Source organism: Notolabrus celidotus, chromosome 5 (genome assembly GCF_009762535.1).
Source record: "Notolabrus celidotus isolate fNotCel1 chromosome 5, fNotCel1.pri, whole genome shotgun sequence".
NCBI lineage: Eukaryota > Metazoa > Chordata > Actinopteri > Labriformes > Labridae > Notolabrus > Notolabrus celidotus.
The window spans coordinates 13016644-13037568 of record NC_048276.1 but is presented as its reverse complement, the minus strand read 5'-3'; the positions used below and the strand labels follow the sequence as shown (position 1 = coordinate 13037568).

At 40.2% G+C, this 20925-nt stretch overlaps 1 protein-coding gene across 8 annotated transcripts in view; it reads left to right on the top strand.

The window, feature by feature from the left end:
* Positions 1–20925, top strand: part of zmp:0000001168 (signal-induced proliferation-associated protein 1) — a 49802-nt gene that overhangs the window by 20237 nt on the left and 8640 nt on the right. For 7 of the 8 annotated variants that reach the window (XM_034683217.1, XM_034683219.1, XM_034683222.1 and 4 more), the window contains 9 exons: positions 5143–6780; positions 8091–8215; positions 8364–8552; positions 9932–10106; positions 10437–10540; positions 13943–14100; positions 14474–15083; positions 17070–17344; positions 18104–18526. In XM_034683217.1, the coding sequence (XP_034539108.1) occupies positions 5667–6780; positions 8091–8215; positions 8364–8552; positions 9932–10106; positions 10437–10540; positions 13943–14100; positions 14474–15083; positions 17070–17344; positions 18104–18526 (3173 nt within the window). In that variant the 5' untranslated portion in view covers positions 5143–5666. Of the gene's footprint in view, positions 1–4205; positions 4415–5142; positions 6781–8090; positions 8216–8363; positions 8553–9931; positions 10107–10436; positions 10541–13942; positions 14101–14473; positions 15084–17069; positions 17345–18103; positions 18527–20925 lie in introns of those variants that run through there. The other variant, XM_034683220.1, reaches the window with a different exon arrangement.

Below are 20925 nucleotides of genomic sequence, written 5' to 3'. Positions count from 1 at the left end.
GCCTTTACACAAACTTTGCAACAGACTGGTTTGTTCGAGGTCTGAAACCTCAAAACAAAACCAGTTCCAAACTACCTTTTGTGGAAACAAACTCTATGGGGCGTCGTTTGTAAAGTTCTGCACACCGAAAATAACAGCTACATTTCTCCACATTTAGCTCCAAAACGTCATACAAATGTAGAGTGAATTTTTAAAAGTCACTTTTTTCTCACATTTAGAGGAATATCTAGGGCGGCAATAGCTCAGTCCATAGAGGCTTGGCTTGGTTGCCGGTTTGAGTCCCAGCATGGACGAAGTTTGGCAAGTAGACTGGTGGCTTGAGAGGTGCTGGTTCACTTGCATGGGCACTGCCGAGGTGCCCTTGAGCAAGGCATCGTATCCCCAACTGCTCGGGTGCGCTGGTTGATGGCAGCATCCTCACTCTGATATCTCTCCCTAAGTGCATGTTTGTGCATAAAATTGTATGTATATACACCAAACTGTGGGTGTAGCATGACCAAAAATAACACGAGTGGAAAAATTGAATTTCACCCTGGGGATTAATAAAGTATTTTTCTAATTTGTGATCTTCTTCACATTCAATTTTCTTGTGAAAAAAATATATTAAGTTAAATTCATTGTTAAATCCAAATGCTAAATATAAATATAAAAGTTAAATATAAATCTAAATGTTAAATTTGAATATTAAATGTTGCTCCGTGATCCTAAATATTTAGCTGATATGCAGCAGTGTGAATTTGCATATCAGCTAAAAATTTAGGATCACAGAGCAACATTTAACATTTATATTTATCATTTATATTTATATTTAGTATTTATATTTAACATTTATATTTATATTTAACATTTATATTTATATTTAACATTTATATTTAGTATTTAGATTTATATTAAACATTTATATTTATATTTAACATTTACATTTAGTATTTAGATTTATATTAAACATTTATATTTATATTTAACATTTACATTTATATTTAACATTTAAATTTATCGTTGAACATTTAGATTTAGATTTAGCATTTGGATTTAACAATGATTTTAACTTAATATATTTTTCACAACAAATTAAATGTGCAGAAGATCACAAATATTCCTCTAAATGTGATAAAAAAAGTGACTTTTAAAAATTCACTCTACATTGTTAAGACGTTTTGGAGCTACATGTGGAGAATTGTTGCTGTTATTTTCAGTGTGCACAACTTTAAAAACGGCCATGCTGCTGTTGTGTGTGTCCCTGTAATGATTAAGGGCGGATGTGAACTGCAGGAGCCCAAGTCGAGTGGCTGAGGCAGTAAAAGGGAAAATGTTGATTTTTGTTTTGAAAAAATAATCCTAAACCACACATTTGAATTAATCAATAAAAGGGATCGATCGCCCAGCCCTTGGCTGAGGTGTTAAGTATCATCATCTTCTTATGTTATCAAGCAGCTGAATCTCAATGAGGCTTTCTTCAGGAATAAGGTCTCTTATAAAAGTAAATCCAGTCGTGGGTGTGTTAATAGAAATTTGATCAATTTTGGAGGAAAGAGTAAACAGCATTATTATTTAGCACTGGTGGACTAGATACCACATCGAGAGAGAGAGAGAGAGAGAGAGAGAGAGAGAGAGGGTGGCACCAGACCAGTTGCTATGGAAACAAGGAGTGATTCATGGGCTGGGGGTCTTCAGGAGCTCAGGGGTATGTGATTTGTTCAAGGTGGTGAGTGATAAGTGTCCAAGTTCAGCCCGTGCTGTGTGTTGGTGGAGAGCAGGAGTGTTTCTGGCAGATCCTGGAAGTTCAGTTTGTTGTTGGAACAACATGAAGGCAATCTGTGTTTTTCCAAAAAAAAGAAAAAAGAAAAAAGAACCTGCTGCCAAAAATCTGCACTCCCACTCTGAGACAGCGAAGAAGACTGATCGCTTACACTTATCAAGACATTGTTATCGAGCATGCAGATGATTGCAGATACACAAACATCATTTGTGCCCACATGCATAATGATGATCTGAAGGCTCCTACATGCATGAGCAGGATTTTAATGTCAGTGGCTGTGGCACCATAAAGATGATACACAGAGGCTGCTCTGTGTGAACCAGTGTGTGTATGTGTGCCAGGTGTGGAATCACACATTTGACACACTGGGTAATGTAGATACATTTCTTACATTTTAGGCATGGACCAGTTAGATTTTGCATGTGATGTGTTACTCAATTTTATGTAGCATCTCTATGTAATGTGAATTATACATCACAAAGGAAGCTCAGGCAGCCAGTGAAACCATGTTTTATATAGCTTTAATATTACACATGCTCACCCTGTCTGACCACAGCCTAACAGTTCACAGCTACAGAAGTGTTTGTCAGTAATGGTGGAGTCTTTAACCCTACTCTCATAGCCAGTGGTGGACGGTAACAAAGTAAATGTACTTGAGTACTGTACTTAAGTAAATTTTTTGAGTATCTGTACTTTACTTGAGTATTATTTTTTGAGGAAACTTACTTTTGACTCCACTACATTCAGAAGACAATTATTGTACTTTTTACTCCACTACATTTCTATCAATGCTCTAGTTACTCACTACTTTTGCTTTGAAGTCAGCTCATGAATTTCCATCTCTTCTCTGAAATCTGATCCCTAATACAGTAAAATGTGTTTGTGAAGTTCTGTTTGTCTCAGTGATTTAGTCATACCTGTCCACGTGCGTCTCCACGGTTGAACGTGGAGCAAACAGAGCATTTCCCTCAGATCAGGCAGTTCATGTAGAGGTGGTAATGATGGCTATAATTCTCCACCCTAGCACCCATGTCCATATCTTCAGCCTATGTTAGAGGTTTTTGAAATGAAGAATGATACGTATCGTCTGAAATGTTCTCCCTGTTTCCCACTCTGCCCGAACATACAAACATTCACTGTCCAACCTGAGAAAGCGTGTCGAGCTATAACGTTTGTTTAATTCCAGATGAACATTTCAAACTAAGTTGTCTGTGCTTAGAGTAACTTAGTTTCTGTTTTTATTCCATGGTGTAGTTTTTAGAGATTTCAAGTAATGGTTTCTAGATAAACAGAATGTAACAGAATGTACTCCTATGTATTCTTGACTGCACTCATGCTTTGTGAAAATACAACATTTTGAGATATTTCTAAGAAGTACTTTGAATGCTAAAGTATTTTTTTTAAAGCAAGTACTTCAGTACTTTAACTCAAGTAATAATTTGACAGAGCAACTTTCACTTTTATTGGAGTAATATTAGACCTGGAGTATCTATACTTTGACTTAAGTAATGAAGACGTGTACTTCGTCCACCACTGCTCATAGCTCATGTTAAGATTCACATTAATTCTGATGGTTTCTCAGTTTGTGTGCTCAATTTCATCAAATAACATGTGTCTCAAACTCTGCTGAGGAGATTGTGTGTTCTCAGACTGTATCAGCTTGTTTCAGAGCTTCGTATAAGCAGAGCCACTCCACAAAAATAGAAAGCATGCTATTTTTGATGTAAATAGTGAAAACATAAAGGTCAGATATTGGTGGTTAGGATGTAAATCAACTCAGGAAACTGTGCGCTTTGAGTACATTTCCATTTTCCCGTTCCACAAAACTCAGGAAGCTTTTATTTCAAGTAGAACAAGTGAAAATGAACTGTTAAGATCCAATATGATTTTCAATATGTAACAATATCCTTAAAATGTTCAGTGCAGAGAAGAGAACGCTAAGAGATAACAAATGCTGCATCACAATGTACTAAATAATAACGTGTTAAAAACCTAAAATAACCCTTTTCCATGTATTAAAGAGCAGCCGTTATCCAGCTATGTATGAACAAAAACCTTATGAGAGGACAGCTAAATCTGCAGTCAACACCACTTCCTCCTTACAGTGACTACCTTAAATGTCAACCAATGTTTTCTAAATGATTAAAGTGCAGATGAAAGTTTCAACGCACATTAGCATATCTTGACATACTATTTAAACCACTGATGACCTCTGATCTGTGATTGCTGGCAACAATTACTCAACTTCAAAATCTGAAAAGCTTTGTTTTCAAGGCTTTATCTCAGCTAAACGTCTGCTTGATATACCCTCAGACTGCCAGTAGAAGGACGAGGTGTGAGCAAGGAAGGGAAACCAGGATATGTTGTGACTTCCTCACGTTACTCTAGAGCTTCTTTTTTTTTTTTACATGTGTGAGTGTGTGTTTGCGTATGTGTAGCTTTTCTGGTAGCAGCTCTGCACTGATGCACCTGCTCTTTAGGCTGCAAGTGCGAGAGACGAGATGCATGAGAAAAAAGCTAGACAGGAAGAAGCCTCGTACCTTATTGAGAGCGACAAAAAAGGTTTCGGCATTGGTTGATTGACGTCAGTTTGGTCAAAGACAGGGTAAAGGCATGAAATGCAGTGTGAAACTGGCTGATCGGATCACTCTTTCGGTAAGTTGCTTGCAAAACTTAAAAAGCTGAATTCCGTTCGGTCTTAAAAAAGGGGAAGCACACTGTTTTCATAGTCTGTAACAAAAGCATTTGACTGTAAATGACTTGATGAATTTTAACCCTTTTACTGACATAGTAAAATAGAAGTGTTCCAACAGCTGATCTACAATAATGTACCAGCAGTTATTTACGACGACTCTGGTGCTGCTTTCCATGTATTCTTTTAAATATTCATGCAGAAGTTAAGTTACTAAAACTGTGTGTTTGTGTGTGAACGTATGCGAGGGTGAGATTGTTACACTTATTTCTCTTGGTTGTTGGCACACACTCGGTGAGCCAGGAAGGCCCCCTCCCCTGAGTTAGTGCCCATCTATTGTGAGCGTGTGCAGGCTGGACGTGGTGAGCGTTTGGTCTGCTGTGATGCTATTTTGGGAAACTATGGAACGGAAAGTGTGTAAAGGAAAGAGTAATAATAAAAGAAAACAGAAAAACAGAGGTACAGAGGCATTACTCGACAATAAAACACACGTCACACCTGCTTGCTGCTTTATTTTTGGCATTCAATACTTGTTTATCAAAGCTTTTCTCCTCCACACTGTGATTGTGTGCACACACTGAGAGGCTGTTATGGGTTGAATATGAAGCTGTCGATGAGGAAAATAGCAATGTGGGTACATGATGTGTAAGATGATGTTAATAAAAGAGGTTTCCTTCTTCTTTTACTGCAGGTGGCCAGTGGATAAGAGCAAAAGGGAAGCAGCAGGCACTGAAGAGTGCAGAGGAATGGATGCCATGTTAGGACGGTTGATAGAGACATTACCTCTCCTACACCTAGGAAAGAAAGTCTGGCTCCAGGGATGATCCTCACATTCTTACCCAGCAGGAAGGGGCACCCCAAAACTGGAGTTCCACTAAAACACCCATCTGTACACCCGCAGCAAAAATTTGCTGCAAATTTCCTTCAACAATCTTCTTCATTTTACACTTCAAGGACTTGTTGACTTGTTTGGCACCTCAAGGAAATTTCTATGGGAGCCCAAGGGTTGAGAAAGTTCAGTCATCTTAAGTGGTGTGAATGAGTTCTATATTTGCTGCTTTCACTCAGAGGGTTTTTTCATCTCCGTGCGCATCACTCCAGTTTCACACCAGTACCACAGAGACCAGGACAGGCATTTAACTGGGAGAGCAGGAAGCTCTGGGAGCCCAGAGTGGAGACAAGACTGGAAGACTGGAGCTGGTTTCTAGGGGCACCATGCAGTCAGATGATCTCTTCATCCGCAAGTTTCGCCGTCAGAACATGCGGCCGCCAATTGCTACAGTGAACTTTGACCCCAAACGGGAGGCAGGTGTGGTAGAGTGGCCACCCAGGAGGGAGGGTGATGGAGTGGATGGAGACAGCCTCACTCCGAGCCGTGTGGGCTTGACCCTTAGATCAGTGGGCCGGGGCCACATCATGCAGAGAAGTAACAGTGATGTAACTTTGGGGGACTTGGACTCCTCCGGAAAGGCTGGAGGGAAATCTGCTCGAGTAGCTGGTGAGAAAGCAGGTGTAGGAGCTCAAGGGGACTCAGGTGTTCTGCTGCATAGAGAATACGGCAGCTTGTCCTCGCTGGAGAGACAGACTCAAGCCCAGGAGGCGAGCTGTGCAGATCAGGGACCTTTGAGTCCAAATGCTCTCCGCTTCAAAGACCCTTTCCTGCTTTTAGGACTGCAAGGCAACCCGCCAGAGCCTGACGGATTCTTTCGAGGTCTGACTCTTTCCACAGGGGACTCCCCAAAACCTGCCAAGCCGCCGAAGCCTGAAGGTCTAAGTAAGAAGAGCAAACCTGTGCCTTCTCTGATTCCCCAACCAGGTCCGTATGACAACATCGGGGGCGGAGCCTGGGTGAGGAATTTTGCCCACTATGATGTTCAGAGCATCCTGTTTGACCTCACTGAGGCAGCTACAAACAGAGACAGCATTGGACGGAAGAAGAACATCACCTCAGGGGCTTCAGCCGCCTCCCAGCTGAGGCCTCTCTCCCAGGCCACCCCGTCCTCACCTGCTCAGGGCGGGGGAGGCAACGGGGGGATCGCTGATGACCCCGAGCAGTCGCTGCTGCTGGACGAAGGGGACGGCAACGATAACGAACTCCTGCTTAGCTGCCCACACTTCCGCAATGAGACAGGGGGAGAGGAGCAGGTGGGTCTGGGTAGATCCCAGGGGAGGCGAGGACTCTGGTCCAGCTTACGGACCCCCAATGATGCAGTGTCGGTCCTGGAGGAGCCCAGAGAGAGTCACATCCAACAACAGGGCAAAAGCAACTACTTCATAGAGCATGCAGATCTGGGAGCCCATTACTATCGCAAATACTTCTACATGAAAGGTACGTGCAGCGCTAGGCAGCTTCACCGCTCCATCAATGTGTAGATGATATCACAAAAATAAAACTAAGTCTTTTCAGTGACCACCTCAGAGGCTTAGTCCTTCAACCCTCAGCACTTTGATACCTCTCAATACTGCATTCTCTTGCCCGTATTTTCAGACTCTATCCGCCGTCCTAAAGAAAGAAGACAAAGGCCAAAATAAATCAAATAAAAATAAAAATTCTGTTCAGCTTCTAAAAATTTGAAGTGCACTTTGATGCCCTTAATGCTATTAGAGATCCACCATCATTGTTCAGTCGATTTTTCAGATTCTAACTTTATTCTTAAAAGACTGCATATTAATTATTACGGAGGGGGGTTTCAGATAAGGAAGGGTTATGTGATTTTACTTCTCCTGACTTGGATAGAAGTCTAAAACCAAACCGTAAGCCTGGATTTTATTTTATTTCAGTATGCCCTTGGGTATATTGTGTAAATAGACATCACATAATCACACTCCTTGTGTTTGCCTCAAGTAATTATGATACACTTTGGTCATAGGCAGAAGACAACTAGCATGGGAACCAGATAGATCCCTGTGTTCATTCTTTATTTGCTTTGGCAGATGCACGTGGCCCCCTTCCCATTCAGCCATTTATCTTTTATTGATTTAATCTAAGTGCCAATGAAGCCAAGATGGCTGATGATATGCAAGGTTCTGAATCAGCTACGTCTCCAGTATTAAACAAACTGGATAGCAGTTCACATACTGTAGGTACAAATTGTAAATCTTTGCTACTAAATCATGCCATGCCAAATGTCTGATAATGAATATTGAATATATATATATTGAATTTGAAGCCATAAGAAATGCAAAATTGAATCAACTACCTAGCCTACCATCCTACTGCTATATCAACCATCTTGTTGCTCTGATTGGTTGTAGCATCTAGAATCTTTGTCTGGTAACATCCCTGAATATGAATGAAGAAGTTTCAGAGTAAATAAGATGTTAGAATTAGTCTGACGATGCCAGGTTAAAGCCTAGACTGGTCCTGTAAGGCTTTCCTTTTTCTCATCAAAATCAAGTTTAATTATTTGGTGGCTGTACAAATTATTTACTCAGCAATCTTTGAATTTGAAGTTAGTTCAGCCATATTTTGAAATAAATATATAAGATAAACACCCCTACTCAATCTGAATAATGTCCTTACGGTTCCTCATTAGCATCACATTTAAGCCACAACTATTCCGCTACCCTTTTTCCAAGAGCAACATTAACAGTATTGTTCTTCATAGCTATATTTATGTGACTGTAATGTCCTTACAGAACACCAGAATTTCTTCGGCATGGACGATCGCCTCGGTCCGGTAGCCATCAGTTTCCGTCGTGAGGAGAAGGAGGGATCCAGTGGAGCTCAGTACAATTACAGAATCATCTTCCGCACCACAGAGGTAAGCCATCTTTTTTCTCTCCTCAAAGCTCTCATCAAGTTCAGTGCATGTGTGTGTGTGTGTGTGTGTGTGTGTGTGTGTGTGTACGTGTGTGTGTGTGTGTGAAATCGATTCGGCTGGATGTGATGACTGTGTGTCGTCTCCTCAGATGAAGACACTGCGAGGTTCCATCCTTGAGGAGTCTGTGCCTTCTGCTGCTCGACACACGACCCCCAGAGGCTTGTCTCCTAAGAGGCTACTGGAGTTCATCATGCCTGAGCTGAACCTGCACTGCCTCCGCTTGGCCTCAAACTCCCCCAAGGTCCGCGACACCCTGCTGAAACTCGACGAACAAGGGGTGAGTAAGGCTGCATCTGCTGACACTTCAGACTGCTGTATGTGTGTCAGATTAAAATGATTTTTAGGAAACCTGGAAGCAGAAAAAGGTTTATTATCGAAGTCCAGGCTGAATATTTGACTCTCTGATAGCTACATCTGAAGTCCACACCAATCAATCACGTCTGGTTGCATGAGGGGAGTAGTTATCATAACTTCATACGGTATATGCATCTGTCTTTCAATTTTAGATAAATTAAAGATAAATAAATAATAATTATCTGAACTACTTTGTTAGCTACTTTTAAAAATCACACCAATTGTGTACTAAAAATTGAATGCATCATTCTTTCTGCCTACAGTATATTTCTGTATGATTATCCACCTGTTTTTTTTTTGTTGTTGTAAAATTGTTGTTTTCATCCTAAATCATTTGAGGTTCAAGGTTCAAGGTTCTTTATTATCCACGGGGGGCAATTTGTCTTTCAATCAGCAGTGACATTAACAAAACAGTACAACAAAACACACCAACATCAGAACAGTAACAACAGTAACAACATAGAAACAACAGCTATGTGGCATCGTTAAGCAGGCTAGCTGCTACCGGGACAAAAGAGTTTATTTTCCTATTTGTCCTACTTTTTGTCATCGCGAATCTGCGGCCTCAGGGAAGCTGGCGAAAAACATGGGTCAGCCACGATGGACCAGGCCTTGCTGAGGGTCCTGGCTCGGTGAAGGCTTGACATGTCAGGCAATCAGTAATCAGTTATGACCAAAATTATATTTCATTGATATTTTATGTGTCTATCATTATTTCAGTTAATAATGTAAAATATTTAAGTTACACTTCTTTGCCCCCCCTTCCTTGGGCTCAATCTACTCAAATTTACTAAAGAGTTAGAATCAATAACATCAAGAAAAACAAAAAAAAGGAACAAAGGAAGAAAGATCAAAAAAGATCCTACTATCATAACATTGATTTTGAACCTTACTTGAACCCCAGATGACCTCTAGCTCTACCTTTGAGGTGAACTCCTTCAGGAAAGGAAACAAAAAAACACAACAAAGAAATATTAAGGAGCTTGAACTCTGTTATAAAAGCTGACATAATTCAAAAGAGCTAATATGAATAAAGTACATTCTACTCTATCTATCTATCTATCTATCTATCTATCTATCTATCTATCTATCTATCTATCTATCTATCTATCTATCTATCTATCTATCTATCTATCTATCTATCTATCTATCTATCTATCTATCTATCTATCTATCTATCTATCTATCTATCTATCCATTTTGCAGCCGTAAAGTAAAAACTGGAGTAATCAGGATTGCCTAAAAGGTAGAAAATGCCATAAATAAATGATAAACTCTGTTCCCCTCTGTCTTCCATTGCAGCTGAATTTTCAGAGAAAGGTTGGCGTGATGTACTGCCGGGCCGGGCAGAGCTCGGAGGAAGACATGTACAACAACGAGAGCTCAGGGCCGGCCTTTGAGGAGTTTCTGGATCTGCTTGGGGAGCGGGTGCGCCTGAAGGGCTGGGAGAAATACCGAGCTCAGCTGGACAACAAGAGTGAGCTGAAAACACACACCACGCCCCGATCTATTGGCGGGATCTCACCTTGTCGCCATTATCCAAAGGGCATCAGTGCAGCACTGAAAGCCTGAGATAACTGCTATCTGGCCTCATGTAATCTGAGTAATGCCTATAAAAGAGCATAGTCACTGCTGATTATCTGCGAGCTGTTTTCTCTTCACTGAGCAGCAGAGCCAGTAAATAGGACACATTTCACCCTGACTCTGACAGTTTGAGTTTATTCTTTCACTCAGAGACATTGACTGATTTTGCTTAATCTCTTTGTGTGATGTGTGTGTGTTTTCTGTGTGTCTTTTGCTTGTGCAGCGGACTCAACCGGGACACACTCTCTCTACACGCGCTACCAGGACTATGAGATTATGTTTCATGTGTCCACGATGCTGCCCTACACAGCCAACAACACGCAGCAGGTACATTTTCCTTCGCCTGCTCTATCTTGTGTTGCTGCAGAAATGTTTCCAGTACCAAATAAATCTGTCCTCGTTCACCTTACAATTCAATCAAATATATTTCCATCCTGTTATTAAGAAAATACATCAGTCTTGGTGCAGCCTTCATCAACCCTCTCTGTTCGTACTGTCATGCTTTGCTAAATGCTTTAGGAAAAGCCTCTGTGCTCTGCAACAAGCATGACATCAAAATCCTGCCCCCCAGTGTTCACTCCCACCATGGAGGTATTCACTGCAGCTTGTCAGACAGTCTGCTTGTTCAGATCACTGTCTGTTCTTTATGTGCAGTCAGTGCTTTAGTAGTGTTAGCTGTCACATTAGACATAAAATGAATATGGGAATTTAAGGTTTATATCAGAAGAACATAGCATTTAAAAGCCTTGAGGACCATTTGGAATGAACTGCTTTTTCATTTTAAAATTTGAGATGAACAGTTTACCGTTCTGTTTTCAAATTTCACTCCTGTTATTGCTTCACTAAATGAATGAATGGATACAAGTGTTAAAATGTAGATTAAACATGCTGAAATGAGAAAAAATGCTAACATATATATATAAAAAATGCCTTGTCCATAATTGAATATGTTAAAGGCTCTTCAAGGCTCTGTTCTTCAAAGCACATTTTAAAATATAGTTGAGATATCAACAACATAATTAATTATGGTCCCAGATTTATTTTTCATTATAGCTTTATTTTAGCCCATATTTCACTTTTACTCAGCTTCAGGTACTTTCCATCAGGGCAGATTTTTTTCATTGGATAGCCCTTATTTCCAAGAGCTATGATCTTGAGTCAATGTGTATAATTTATTATTTGAATCTGTTAGGTACAGCTATGGCAACATCCAATTCCCTTTAAATAATAAAATACATCCAACAACATATGTGTACACCATAAACTGTATAAAAAATGGATGTAGTCCGTCTCAGTTACATCATCCGTTGGTTTCCGAAAAGGGGTTCTGAAGCCTAACAATGCCATTTTGGCAATGCCGACTCAACCTACCCTTTGGTTAACCTAGCAACAGACAAAGAGATGGAGCTAAAGGATGCCTCAGGCAAACAGCTACAGCGCACCTGCCTGTGAGTCAACTCAGCCATGCCCCCATTTATGCAGATCTTTGCATAACCCTTAGTGTTAATATTTCTAAAATGGATGATTTTAAAACACAACTTCCTGTACAGTATGTTCAAATGAAGATGGAACCTTTTTTTTCTACTGGTGTGTCACTAGCTCGACTCTTCTCTTCTGTTGTCCCGAAATGGTGGAATGAATTGTCCAACTCCATTTGATCTGCAGAGTCCCTCTCTACTTTCAAAAGACAGCTTAAGACCCAGCTCTTTAGGAAGCACTATGCACTTAGCTAGACTGTTCTCCACTGTTGTCCCCAGTGGCAGATTGTGTCTTCCAGCTACAGTTGACTCGCACTGTCCTGCTCTACTCTGGGAATCTGTGTTCAGCTCTGGAGTGACCCAGCACTTGGTACTTTGGTCATTATTGTGGTGATGACAAGTTAATTGTTGATGATGATAATGGAAGGTCTTAAATTGTTTGGTTGCTTCATTGTAGATGTTCCTTATTTTACTAAAAAAAAAAATACTTATTTACTTTGGTGCATTGCCTTCACACTGCTTGGCAGTACCTGCATCCAAATGGACTTGAAGCACTTTGTTACCCGTACTGATCTTGTTTCCTCTTGTCTAGATCTTTGCTTGTGTTGTTCTTGTTCTCGTATGTACGTTGCTTTGGATAAAAGCATCTGCTAAATGACATTGTAACATTGTGTTAACATATTTAATTTTGCTTTATAATTGGGCGTTTATCACAGGTATTAATTATAGACTGTTTAACACAGACTAACTCTCATTGACGTCACCACTTGTTTGAAGCATAGTGATGGCGGCCGCTATAATGAAAATGCTGCTTACACATAACTTTTGGTTGAGTTGAGGCGGGCCTTTAGGCTCCTGGCAATCAGCTCCAATGTGCCCACCTGTCAGTTAATTCAGCCATGTCTCTAATGAAGTTTAATCATGCAAAACCTCAAAGCAAATAAGTTACAAGAGATGTTCTTTCTGTTTATGTGTACACATAGATCAATGGGCTATTCAGACAAACTTGTTTTTGTACCAGCCTGTTAGCATGTTTATTTCTGTTTTAGAGATGGACATTTTACAGTTTTTCTCAGTCGCTTTGGTACATTTCTCAAATCATATTCGACAATTCATACAAATAGCAAAACACCATGGATTACCTGCAAAAGCCAGTATCTTGGTCAAAATACTTAGTTCATCTCTCAAAAGTAAATATCTGTGTCAATGAACATGTTGGTGCCATCAGAGTGACAAGTCCTTGTGTCATGTCCGATAAGACAATCAAACTGCTTAGTCATGTTGTCAATATAACAGTGTACTCTGGAGAGACGTTCTGATGTCAACTGTGGCTAAAGTTTTAATGATAGTTATTGTAAATTGTAAGTTACACCTTAGTGTATGTGGGAGATTGATTGCAAGAGACTGGACAAGATTCACATTTAAGCTTTTACATTGTAACATTGTGTTGTGCTCCGGCTATATATATATACTTGTCAGTTGATGGTTCATGAGATGCATCTTTGAGCTATTTCAGAAAACTGGTTGATCATTGGTTGATTTAATGCTTCACACATTTCCCTTCGTTAGAGAAAGTCATGATTCACCTGGGGGCAATTTAACTATTCAGGACAGATTTAGTAAAACAGTCTGATGGAAATGTACAGAAATATGATTAACATATTCTGACAACATGTTCAACCATTTTGCATGTGAAGACTTATGCGATGAACAAATGCCTAAACGTTGTGGAGGGTGAGACTATTCAACAGAGACCCATTATAATACATTTTGATCAACATGACATAAACACTTGATAATGTAGAAAACAGCAGAGAATTGTACATAATCATTTGCATGGATGTACCAAAGCATTTGCAACTTGTTCAAAGAAATGAGAAACTGCTTTTTTGATGTGCACAAGTGACGCAATGATGTGAAGATTGAACAAGTAGTTTTGAGAATTTCAATTCTGATCTGAGAAATCTACTAAAGCGACAGAGAGAGATTACAGGTGTTAATGGGGTCTCCTTAGCTTCAATTGGACACAAAAGGAACTGCAGCATCTCTGCATGGGCCTCAATTCAGCACTGTTAACTGTGCATCCATCAAAATATATTAAAACAGCCTGGTAGAAAACAGCAACCTAAGATAGAGAAATTTAAATGGGTTGATAAGTACTGCAAACAGCCTCCAGTGTGATATGGTTTTCACTAATGACTGTGGTCTGCTTGTTTGTTGCATCACTCTGTGTCTCTGTTTTCTCCTATAGTTGCTGAGGAAGCGACACATTGGTAACGACATCGTGACAATCGTGTTCCAGGAGCCAGGCGCCCTGCCCTTCACTCCCAAATCCATCCGTTCTCACTTCCAGCATGTCTTCATCATTGTGCAGGTTCACGAGCCCTGCACTGACAACACCTACTACAGGTCTAACATTGTCTTTTCTGTTACACTTAAAATATTCACACCTTTCAACCCCCAAAAAAGGACTAACTCTCCTACAGAGATATTTTGAGACAAAACATTTTTGGTTGACATTAAAACTTGTGTTTAGATTTTAGTAATCTAAAAAATTTTATGAAAAGTTCTGGCCTTGATGAACACACAAAACTAGACTATTAAACCTACCTAATTAATGCAAAGAAAAGTGTTTGCATCACTGCAGCATCTTCAGTGTACAGGTTTGTTATTCTGGAGAGTATTACACAACACTCAAGTTCTGAAAACAAGACAGAGATAGAGTGTCTCTGCTGTACCCTCTCTCTAAACTCTGACATTCCTCTTCTTCTCTCTCCCTCAGAGTGGCAGTGACTCGTTCAAAAGACATGCCATTATTTGGCCCACTGTTCCCTAAGGGTGCCCGCTTCCCTCGCTCACCCGCTTTAAGAGACTTCCTCTTGGCAAAGGCGGTGAATGCTGAAAACGCTGCAGAGAAGTCAGAAAAGTTCCGCTCCATGGCCACCCGCACACGGCAGGAATACCTGAAGGACCTTGCAGAGAACTACGTCACCACCACACCCATCGACTCCTCCACCAAGTTCCCCCTGCTCTCTCTGGGAGGAAAACGCAAGGACAAGCTGAAGGGCACTAAAGGGGCGGAGCTGCACAGTGCCGGGGCGCTGGTGTGGGCTGTGATGGTTAACAGCTGGGGAGAAGACGGGGAGGTAGAGGAGCACAAGCTGCCCTGTCTGCTGGGGGTGTCGGCCGAGTCCGTTGTCCTCATTGAGAGGTGTACACGAAGGGTGGTGTTTAACTGCTCCTGTCGGGATGTGATTGGTTGGAAGGCGGTGACAGAGGTGAAGGAGGGGGGACCATGCTTGGATATCTTCTATGAGCGTGGAGAGTCAGTGTCTATAGGTGTGATGGAGACTCAGGCGGAGGACATCAAAGAAGTGGTGCAGAGACTGGAGGTGGGTGAATATATTGAATGTTAAGTTGTTTAGCAGGTGGCAAACGGCTTGGTGATGTGACAAAACATATGATAACACTCATTTATCCTGTATTGATTGTTACACAACAATGAGTAAGTAAATTGATTGGACGAGAGGCATTCCATGAGTGCTGATATTGAGTATAACAGCACTGGGACTTGTGTTACTCTGCCTCAGCCAGGAGTTCTGGTGTGCTTATTAAATTAACATTACATCAAAGGTCTTTGTTAGTACCTCTGAATTACACAAGCCACCAAAGCAACTGTCAAGAAATGAATGTAAGAAAACACAAAGCAGATCTTTGATGAAACATGTGGATACACTCAAAGTAGCAACAGTGCAGGGACAGATTTGCAACAGTCTAATTTAAGCCAAGGTCTTGAGTTGGTTTTGTTGATTGAAATGAACGATTTAGTAGAGAAAATAAAATCCCTTTTCAGTTATTTGTGGGGGCATTTTTTGCCTTTATTAGATAGGACACTTGAGTGGAGAGTGGGGGAAGACATGCAGCAAAAAGTAAAGGCAGGGAGTCAAACCAGTGACCGCTGCGATAAGGACTACGGCCCTTTTACATGTGGCACATCTTTACACCACAAAACCAATGGTGCCCCAGAAAACAGAATAAGCTTATTACACATATTACTCATGATACTAAATGCTGCTTATAAAACAGAACCAATATGAAATTCAAGATAGGTATGCTCTACTGAATATTAACACACTGGTCCTGAAGTCATTTACCAGTAACCAAATGACAGCTGTGTTAATATCACATCAGTACATCACTCCCCAATGAGCATTATTGCTGAAATATAGATTTTAATTAGGATTTTATAATGCTGCTAGTTTGAATTGTATTCTGACAGTGAAGGACTCGTGAAAATCCAGCTGGTACATGAAATAGAGTTAAAGATAGATTTTTTTTTTAACATATGCTTAAGATATAAGATATACTTTATTTAATCCTCCTTTGGGGGAGATTCTTTTGTTACAGAAGCTTACAACACGGGACACGGGAAATCTGACTCACTACCCCTGTTCAAATCAAAACTCAAAAATCATCTGTTTCAAACTGCATTCGCTGTCTAACTTATCCTTAGCCTCCTTTTAATTTGGTGTTACTCTGCTTGTTTTTCATTTATTTTATAACGTGTTTTATTCATTGTGTTTTAATCTTTCTGTAAAGTGACCTTGAGTGTTTAGAAAGGTGCTTCTAAATAAAATGTATTATTATTATTATTATTATTATTATTATTATTATTATTATTATTATTATTATTATTATAACAAGGTACTTACATAGTTAGAAATATAATAACAATAATAATATTAATGATGAAATAAAATAAAATTGTATAAAAATAGAGTAAAATAAAATATGGCAAATATTACAGATATATACACACTATGGACACTTCTATCTGATGAACAGATAGTGATGTAAGTGATTGCACAGATAAATTGCAAATTAAGTTGTACAAAACACAATTTAAGGCTGTTTTTAGGTTAAGATTTTTAAAATAAGTAAGCATAGTGTTTCACTTTACATATAAATATATACTTGAAATATTAGTGTCTCTCCAGCACTCTTTACATAGACACACCTGTAATAACTCTGGTTGTTAAGGATGCCTTCAATGTCTGATTGACACAAATTGAATTACTTTGTCGATTCAGAAGAAGGCCCTTCATACCTACAGTATCTTTCTTCAAACTGCTGCCCTGTTTGCATTACAAATGTAATATATATCAATACAATCGTTTTCTGTTCTGAGGAGATAAAATGTATATTCTAAATCTGGTTAAAAAAAAAAGAAAAGGTGTTTAGAGTTGTTGTCTCTTACAGTTGCTAGCATGCAGCCAAAATGATTCACATAGAAATGAACAAATTGACAAAAATAGTAAAATTTAGCAAAATAGAAAAAACAATAATTAGACAATAATGCTTCTTTTTCTCCTCCATAGCTGGTCACACGGGGTTGCGAGGCTTTTGAGGTCACCCCCCTGCGTGATGGTGTCGGACAGCCGGGCTTCCTCATGAATGAAGAGGGCTTTGTGACGGAGCTGCAGCGGTTCTGTTATGCCGAGAGCGGAGGTTTGCAGCTTTGGGCTCGTGTTGTGCGGCTCTGCGGACACTCCCTGGTTCACCTCAGCCCAGAAGAGAGAACCAGGCTGCTCCGCACAGCACACAAAATCCACATCACCGTAATCCCACCAGACGAGAACGGGAAACCTCGCAGGTGGGTGTGGAGGAGGAGGAAAGAGAGGAGGAAAGGGAGGGAGACTGCTAACAAGGGCACATGTGGGTCAGCAGACACAAAGTAAGACTGGAGAAAGGGCTCATGGGTATACTGCGTGCTGCAGAAAGTGAAGTCCCAGAGAGGGAATGACAGAGAGGTTGAAAATGAACAAGAAAGAGGGAGCTAGTGGGACAAGACAGTTCAGGAAAACATGAGAGGTGCCACTCTGAGGTCACAGCTTGCTCTGCTGCAGACTGTGTCACACCAGCTGGCTCACAACTAATCAATCCCTCCAATGATCTTTAATCACAGTGACACACATTGTCCAGCACACTTTCCACTCAGCTGTAGTCAGACAGAGGGCATAAACAGAGTTTTTAAAAGAAATATAAACCAAACTAAGCAGTACACTTCTGGAGCTCTTCATTTTAAAGAAACATTTCACGCTGGCAGCAGAATCATCCTCAGAGAACTCCCCCTTGCTTTATTTATATTTCACGTCTGAAATGCTTGTTCTGTGACAACAAAGCACAAATTGTCGCAGAGATGTCTTCATAGGAAATGGAGGCTCTGTGATTTCAAAAGAATATAAATGAATCTCAGACAAATATAGCTCTTTTTTTTCCAACTATTCTTTTTTCTTGGCTTCTAGATTAATTTATGACTCAACAGTTTAATAAGAAGCTGAAAAGAAAAGAAAGAAAAGAGGCGTAATTGAATTCTTTCTGAATATATATGTCTGTGTTTTATGATCTGCAGAAGTTTCTCGGAGCTCTACCAGAAAGCCATTAAAGATGCAGAGTGTAAACCCGGCGAGGATCAGTCTGGGGAGGCCTGGGTGCTGGACGAGAGGGAAGAAGAAGAAGAAGAAGAAGAAGAAGAAGAAGAAGAGGAAGAAGAAGAAAGGGAGGAAGAAGTGACGGAGGAAGACATGCTGAAGGCTGGTGGGGCTGATGAAGTGGACATAATTGAGGTGGGGGCTGTGGAAAGTGAAGGGAACCTGTGTGATAAAGAGCAAAGTGAGAGAAGTCATGCCATGCTTATCCCGCCGCCCAGTTTACCTTTGCTACGAGCCACTTCTCTGCAGGACCAACCAGCCAATCAGAGCGAGGAGGGAAGCGGCCCACAGCTCACACGCAGCTGCTCATTGGAGAGAACATCCTACAGGGATACATGTGACGGGTGAGTGTTAATTAAGCTTGTAACACTATACTTTTAATGAAGAGAATATGGAGAAAAATTACAGTATAAGTAACAAGAAAGGCTGCTTTGCAAGATCGTTATAGTTGGAGCTACACATCAGGAGAGCATTAGGTAAAAGAGCTCTTAAATCATCCAACATGGCTGAAAATATCCCCGAGCTGAAGCTGACTCATCACTTTTTAATCTCTGAGTCAGTGCGTCACTTTTCCTGCAAAGGACGAGTCACAGAGAAAGGACATGAAGGAATGCGTCACTGAAGTGTGTCAACGTAACACAAAAGTTCTATAATTAAAAAAATCCTTAACATTGGAAAAAACACTTGGGTGCTCATTCTTTTGATTTTTAAAGTTCAGCACCTCACTCACTTAATGGAAAATCTCTAACACTTCAGGAGTAAGGAAGTGAAATGACAGTGCAGTTTCTTCCATCACAGACTATTAATTAACAGAGTTAAGTAACTTTAACAATATGCCCTTATCTAAGGGGGTGAGCATCGCTCCTTTTCAAGACGATCTGGACCAATTTGAACCTTGATAGCTACGTTCTGATTCAGGGACGATTCATTGAAATGTGGGAGGATTCGTTCAATTCGATTTGAATCAAATTGATTTTTGAGAAAAAATGAAAGCCAGTGTATCTTTCAAAATAACATGTGATTAAGTTTATAACTTTGCCATGAGAGCAAAGAGGAAAAACACTGTACAAACTGAAATAATACTGAATAAACCAAGCCCTTATCTCACACTCATGCTCAGGTGTCTCACTATGACAGGTGATTTGGTGAAGAAATTCAAACATTTGTTATAACTAGCACAGAAATCCTGTTTTTTGTACACACCTACCTTTATTGGACCTGCTAAGCACTTAAACTAAGTATTTATTTCCCCAAGGTTCAAATATTAAAGCCAATTAAACAATAAAAGCAGATGGGAAAAAACACTGTTTGACAGAGCAGTGCCCTGGTGTTAAAAATGTAGTGATGAAAACAATTCAAGATGTTTTTTTCTCCTCATAATTTAGACACACACATTTAGACACTGCTGCTTATTGCCTCTTACTCTTCATTTGACAGTTTTTGTTTAATTTTGCTCTTAATGTGAGAAACATTTCTGTCACATTTGGCTTAATGCTGTCTGCTTCATAGCTTGTTACTCTGATTTAATATGTGAACCCTGTCACAAAAGCATCACTCCAAACCTCACATTTAGTTTGTTAACTTTAGTACTGAAATGGGCCATAGATGTCTTGATAACTGTGGACTTCATTGAGTTAAGGCTGGAAAGGAGTGTTTAATATTGGGGGCTGCTTGTGCTGATGGTTGCTAATGCTAGCATCGTAGCACAGGTTTTGTTATAGGGCCTTGTCAGCTGAAATTTGTCTTGCAGTTAATGTAAATCATCTCTTTTCTACAAAGTGTACAAGTGGGCAGACTTTTGTTAAGTTTCCCTCTCTTCATGTAAAGTGTGACTTGAATTCTGACTCTAAATCGCTTTGCTGATCTCGGACGTTGAGCTAACTAAAAGCACCTGACCAGCTACCAAAAGGCGTTTTTCGAACGCAGGAACTTTACCCCAGAACTAGTGACTTTAGCCCTGAACTATGTGCATTTCGACTGGAGGAACCAGGGTCTAATTTTAGTTCGGGGTAGATAACATCCCCCCCTGAAAAGCCCCTGCTTGGGGGGTAGTACTTTTCAAAGGTCCTGGGACTTTCAGTTGAACGTTACAATGTTTGTGGAGTTAACACAGTTGTTGAAACACAGAGGGAGTTCCTGGGAATGTATACTAGTTTAGTTTTTATCAAGATTTCAAAATGTCATTTAATATAATTTTTTTTGTCCATACATCACTGGCCTGATATGCACAATCTACCTGGGACTTCAGCCCGCGGACGAAACGCAGACAACAGTGGGGGCACAGGAACCTTTTAGTTCTGGGGAAAGTAGTTCTGGGGGCTGAAAGACCCCTGAACTCTTGGTCAAAATGCACCTTAAGACCTTAAGATAACATTGCTCTCTATTAAGGTGAACCGTCAGCGTCAGAGTCTCACAAGATTAAACATGCTGAGCACAGTTTGCAGAAAAAGCTCAACAAAACCTCAGTTAAACAGGTCACATTTAACTTTGTAACTGGGGCATCATCCGGTTCATTGGACACTTAAGCGATCCATTCTTAACATACCTATCTCAAACCTTTAGTAGGGTATGTATCAAAGTCCTTTCTGGAGACAAAAAGCATGTGTCCAAGCCATGTTTCATGAATGTGTCTGTCTCAAAGTTCGATGTTAGCTCACTGGTTAGTTTGACCTCCAGAACTCCAAAGACAGCATCAGCTTGAAGAGGAAATTTAGCATGAAAGAAATATTCATAAGGATGATAT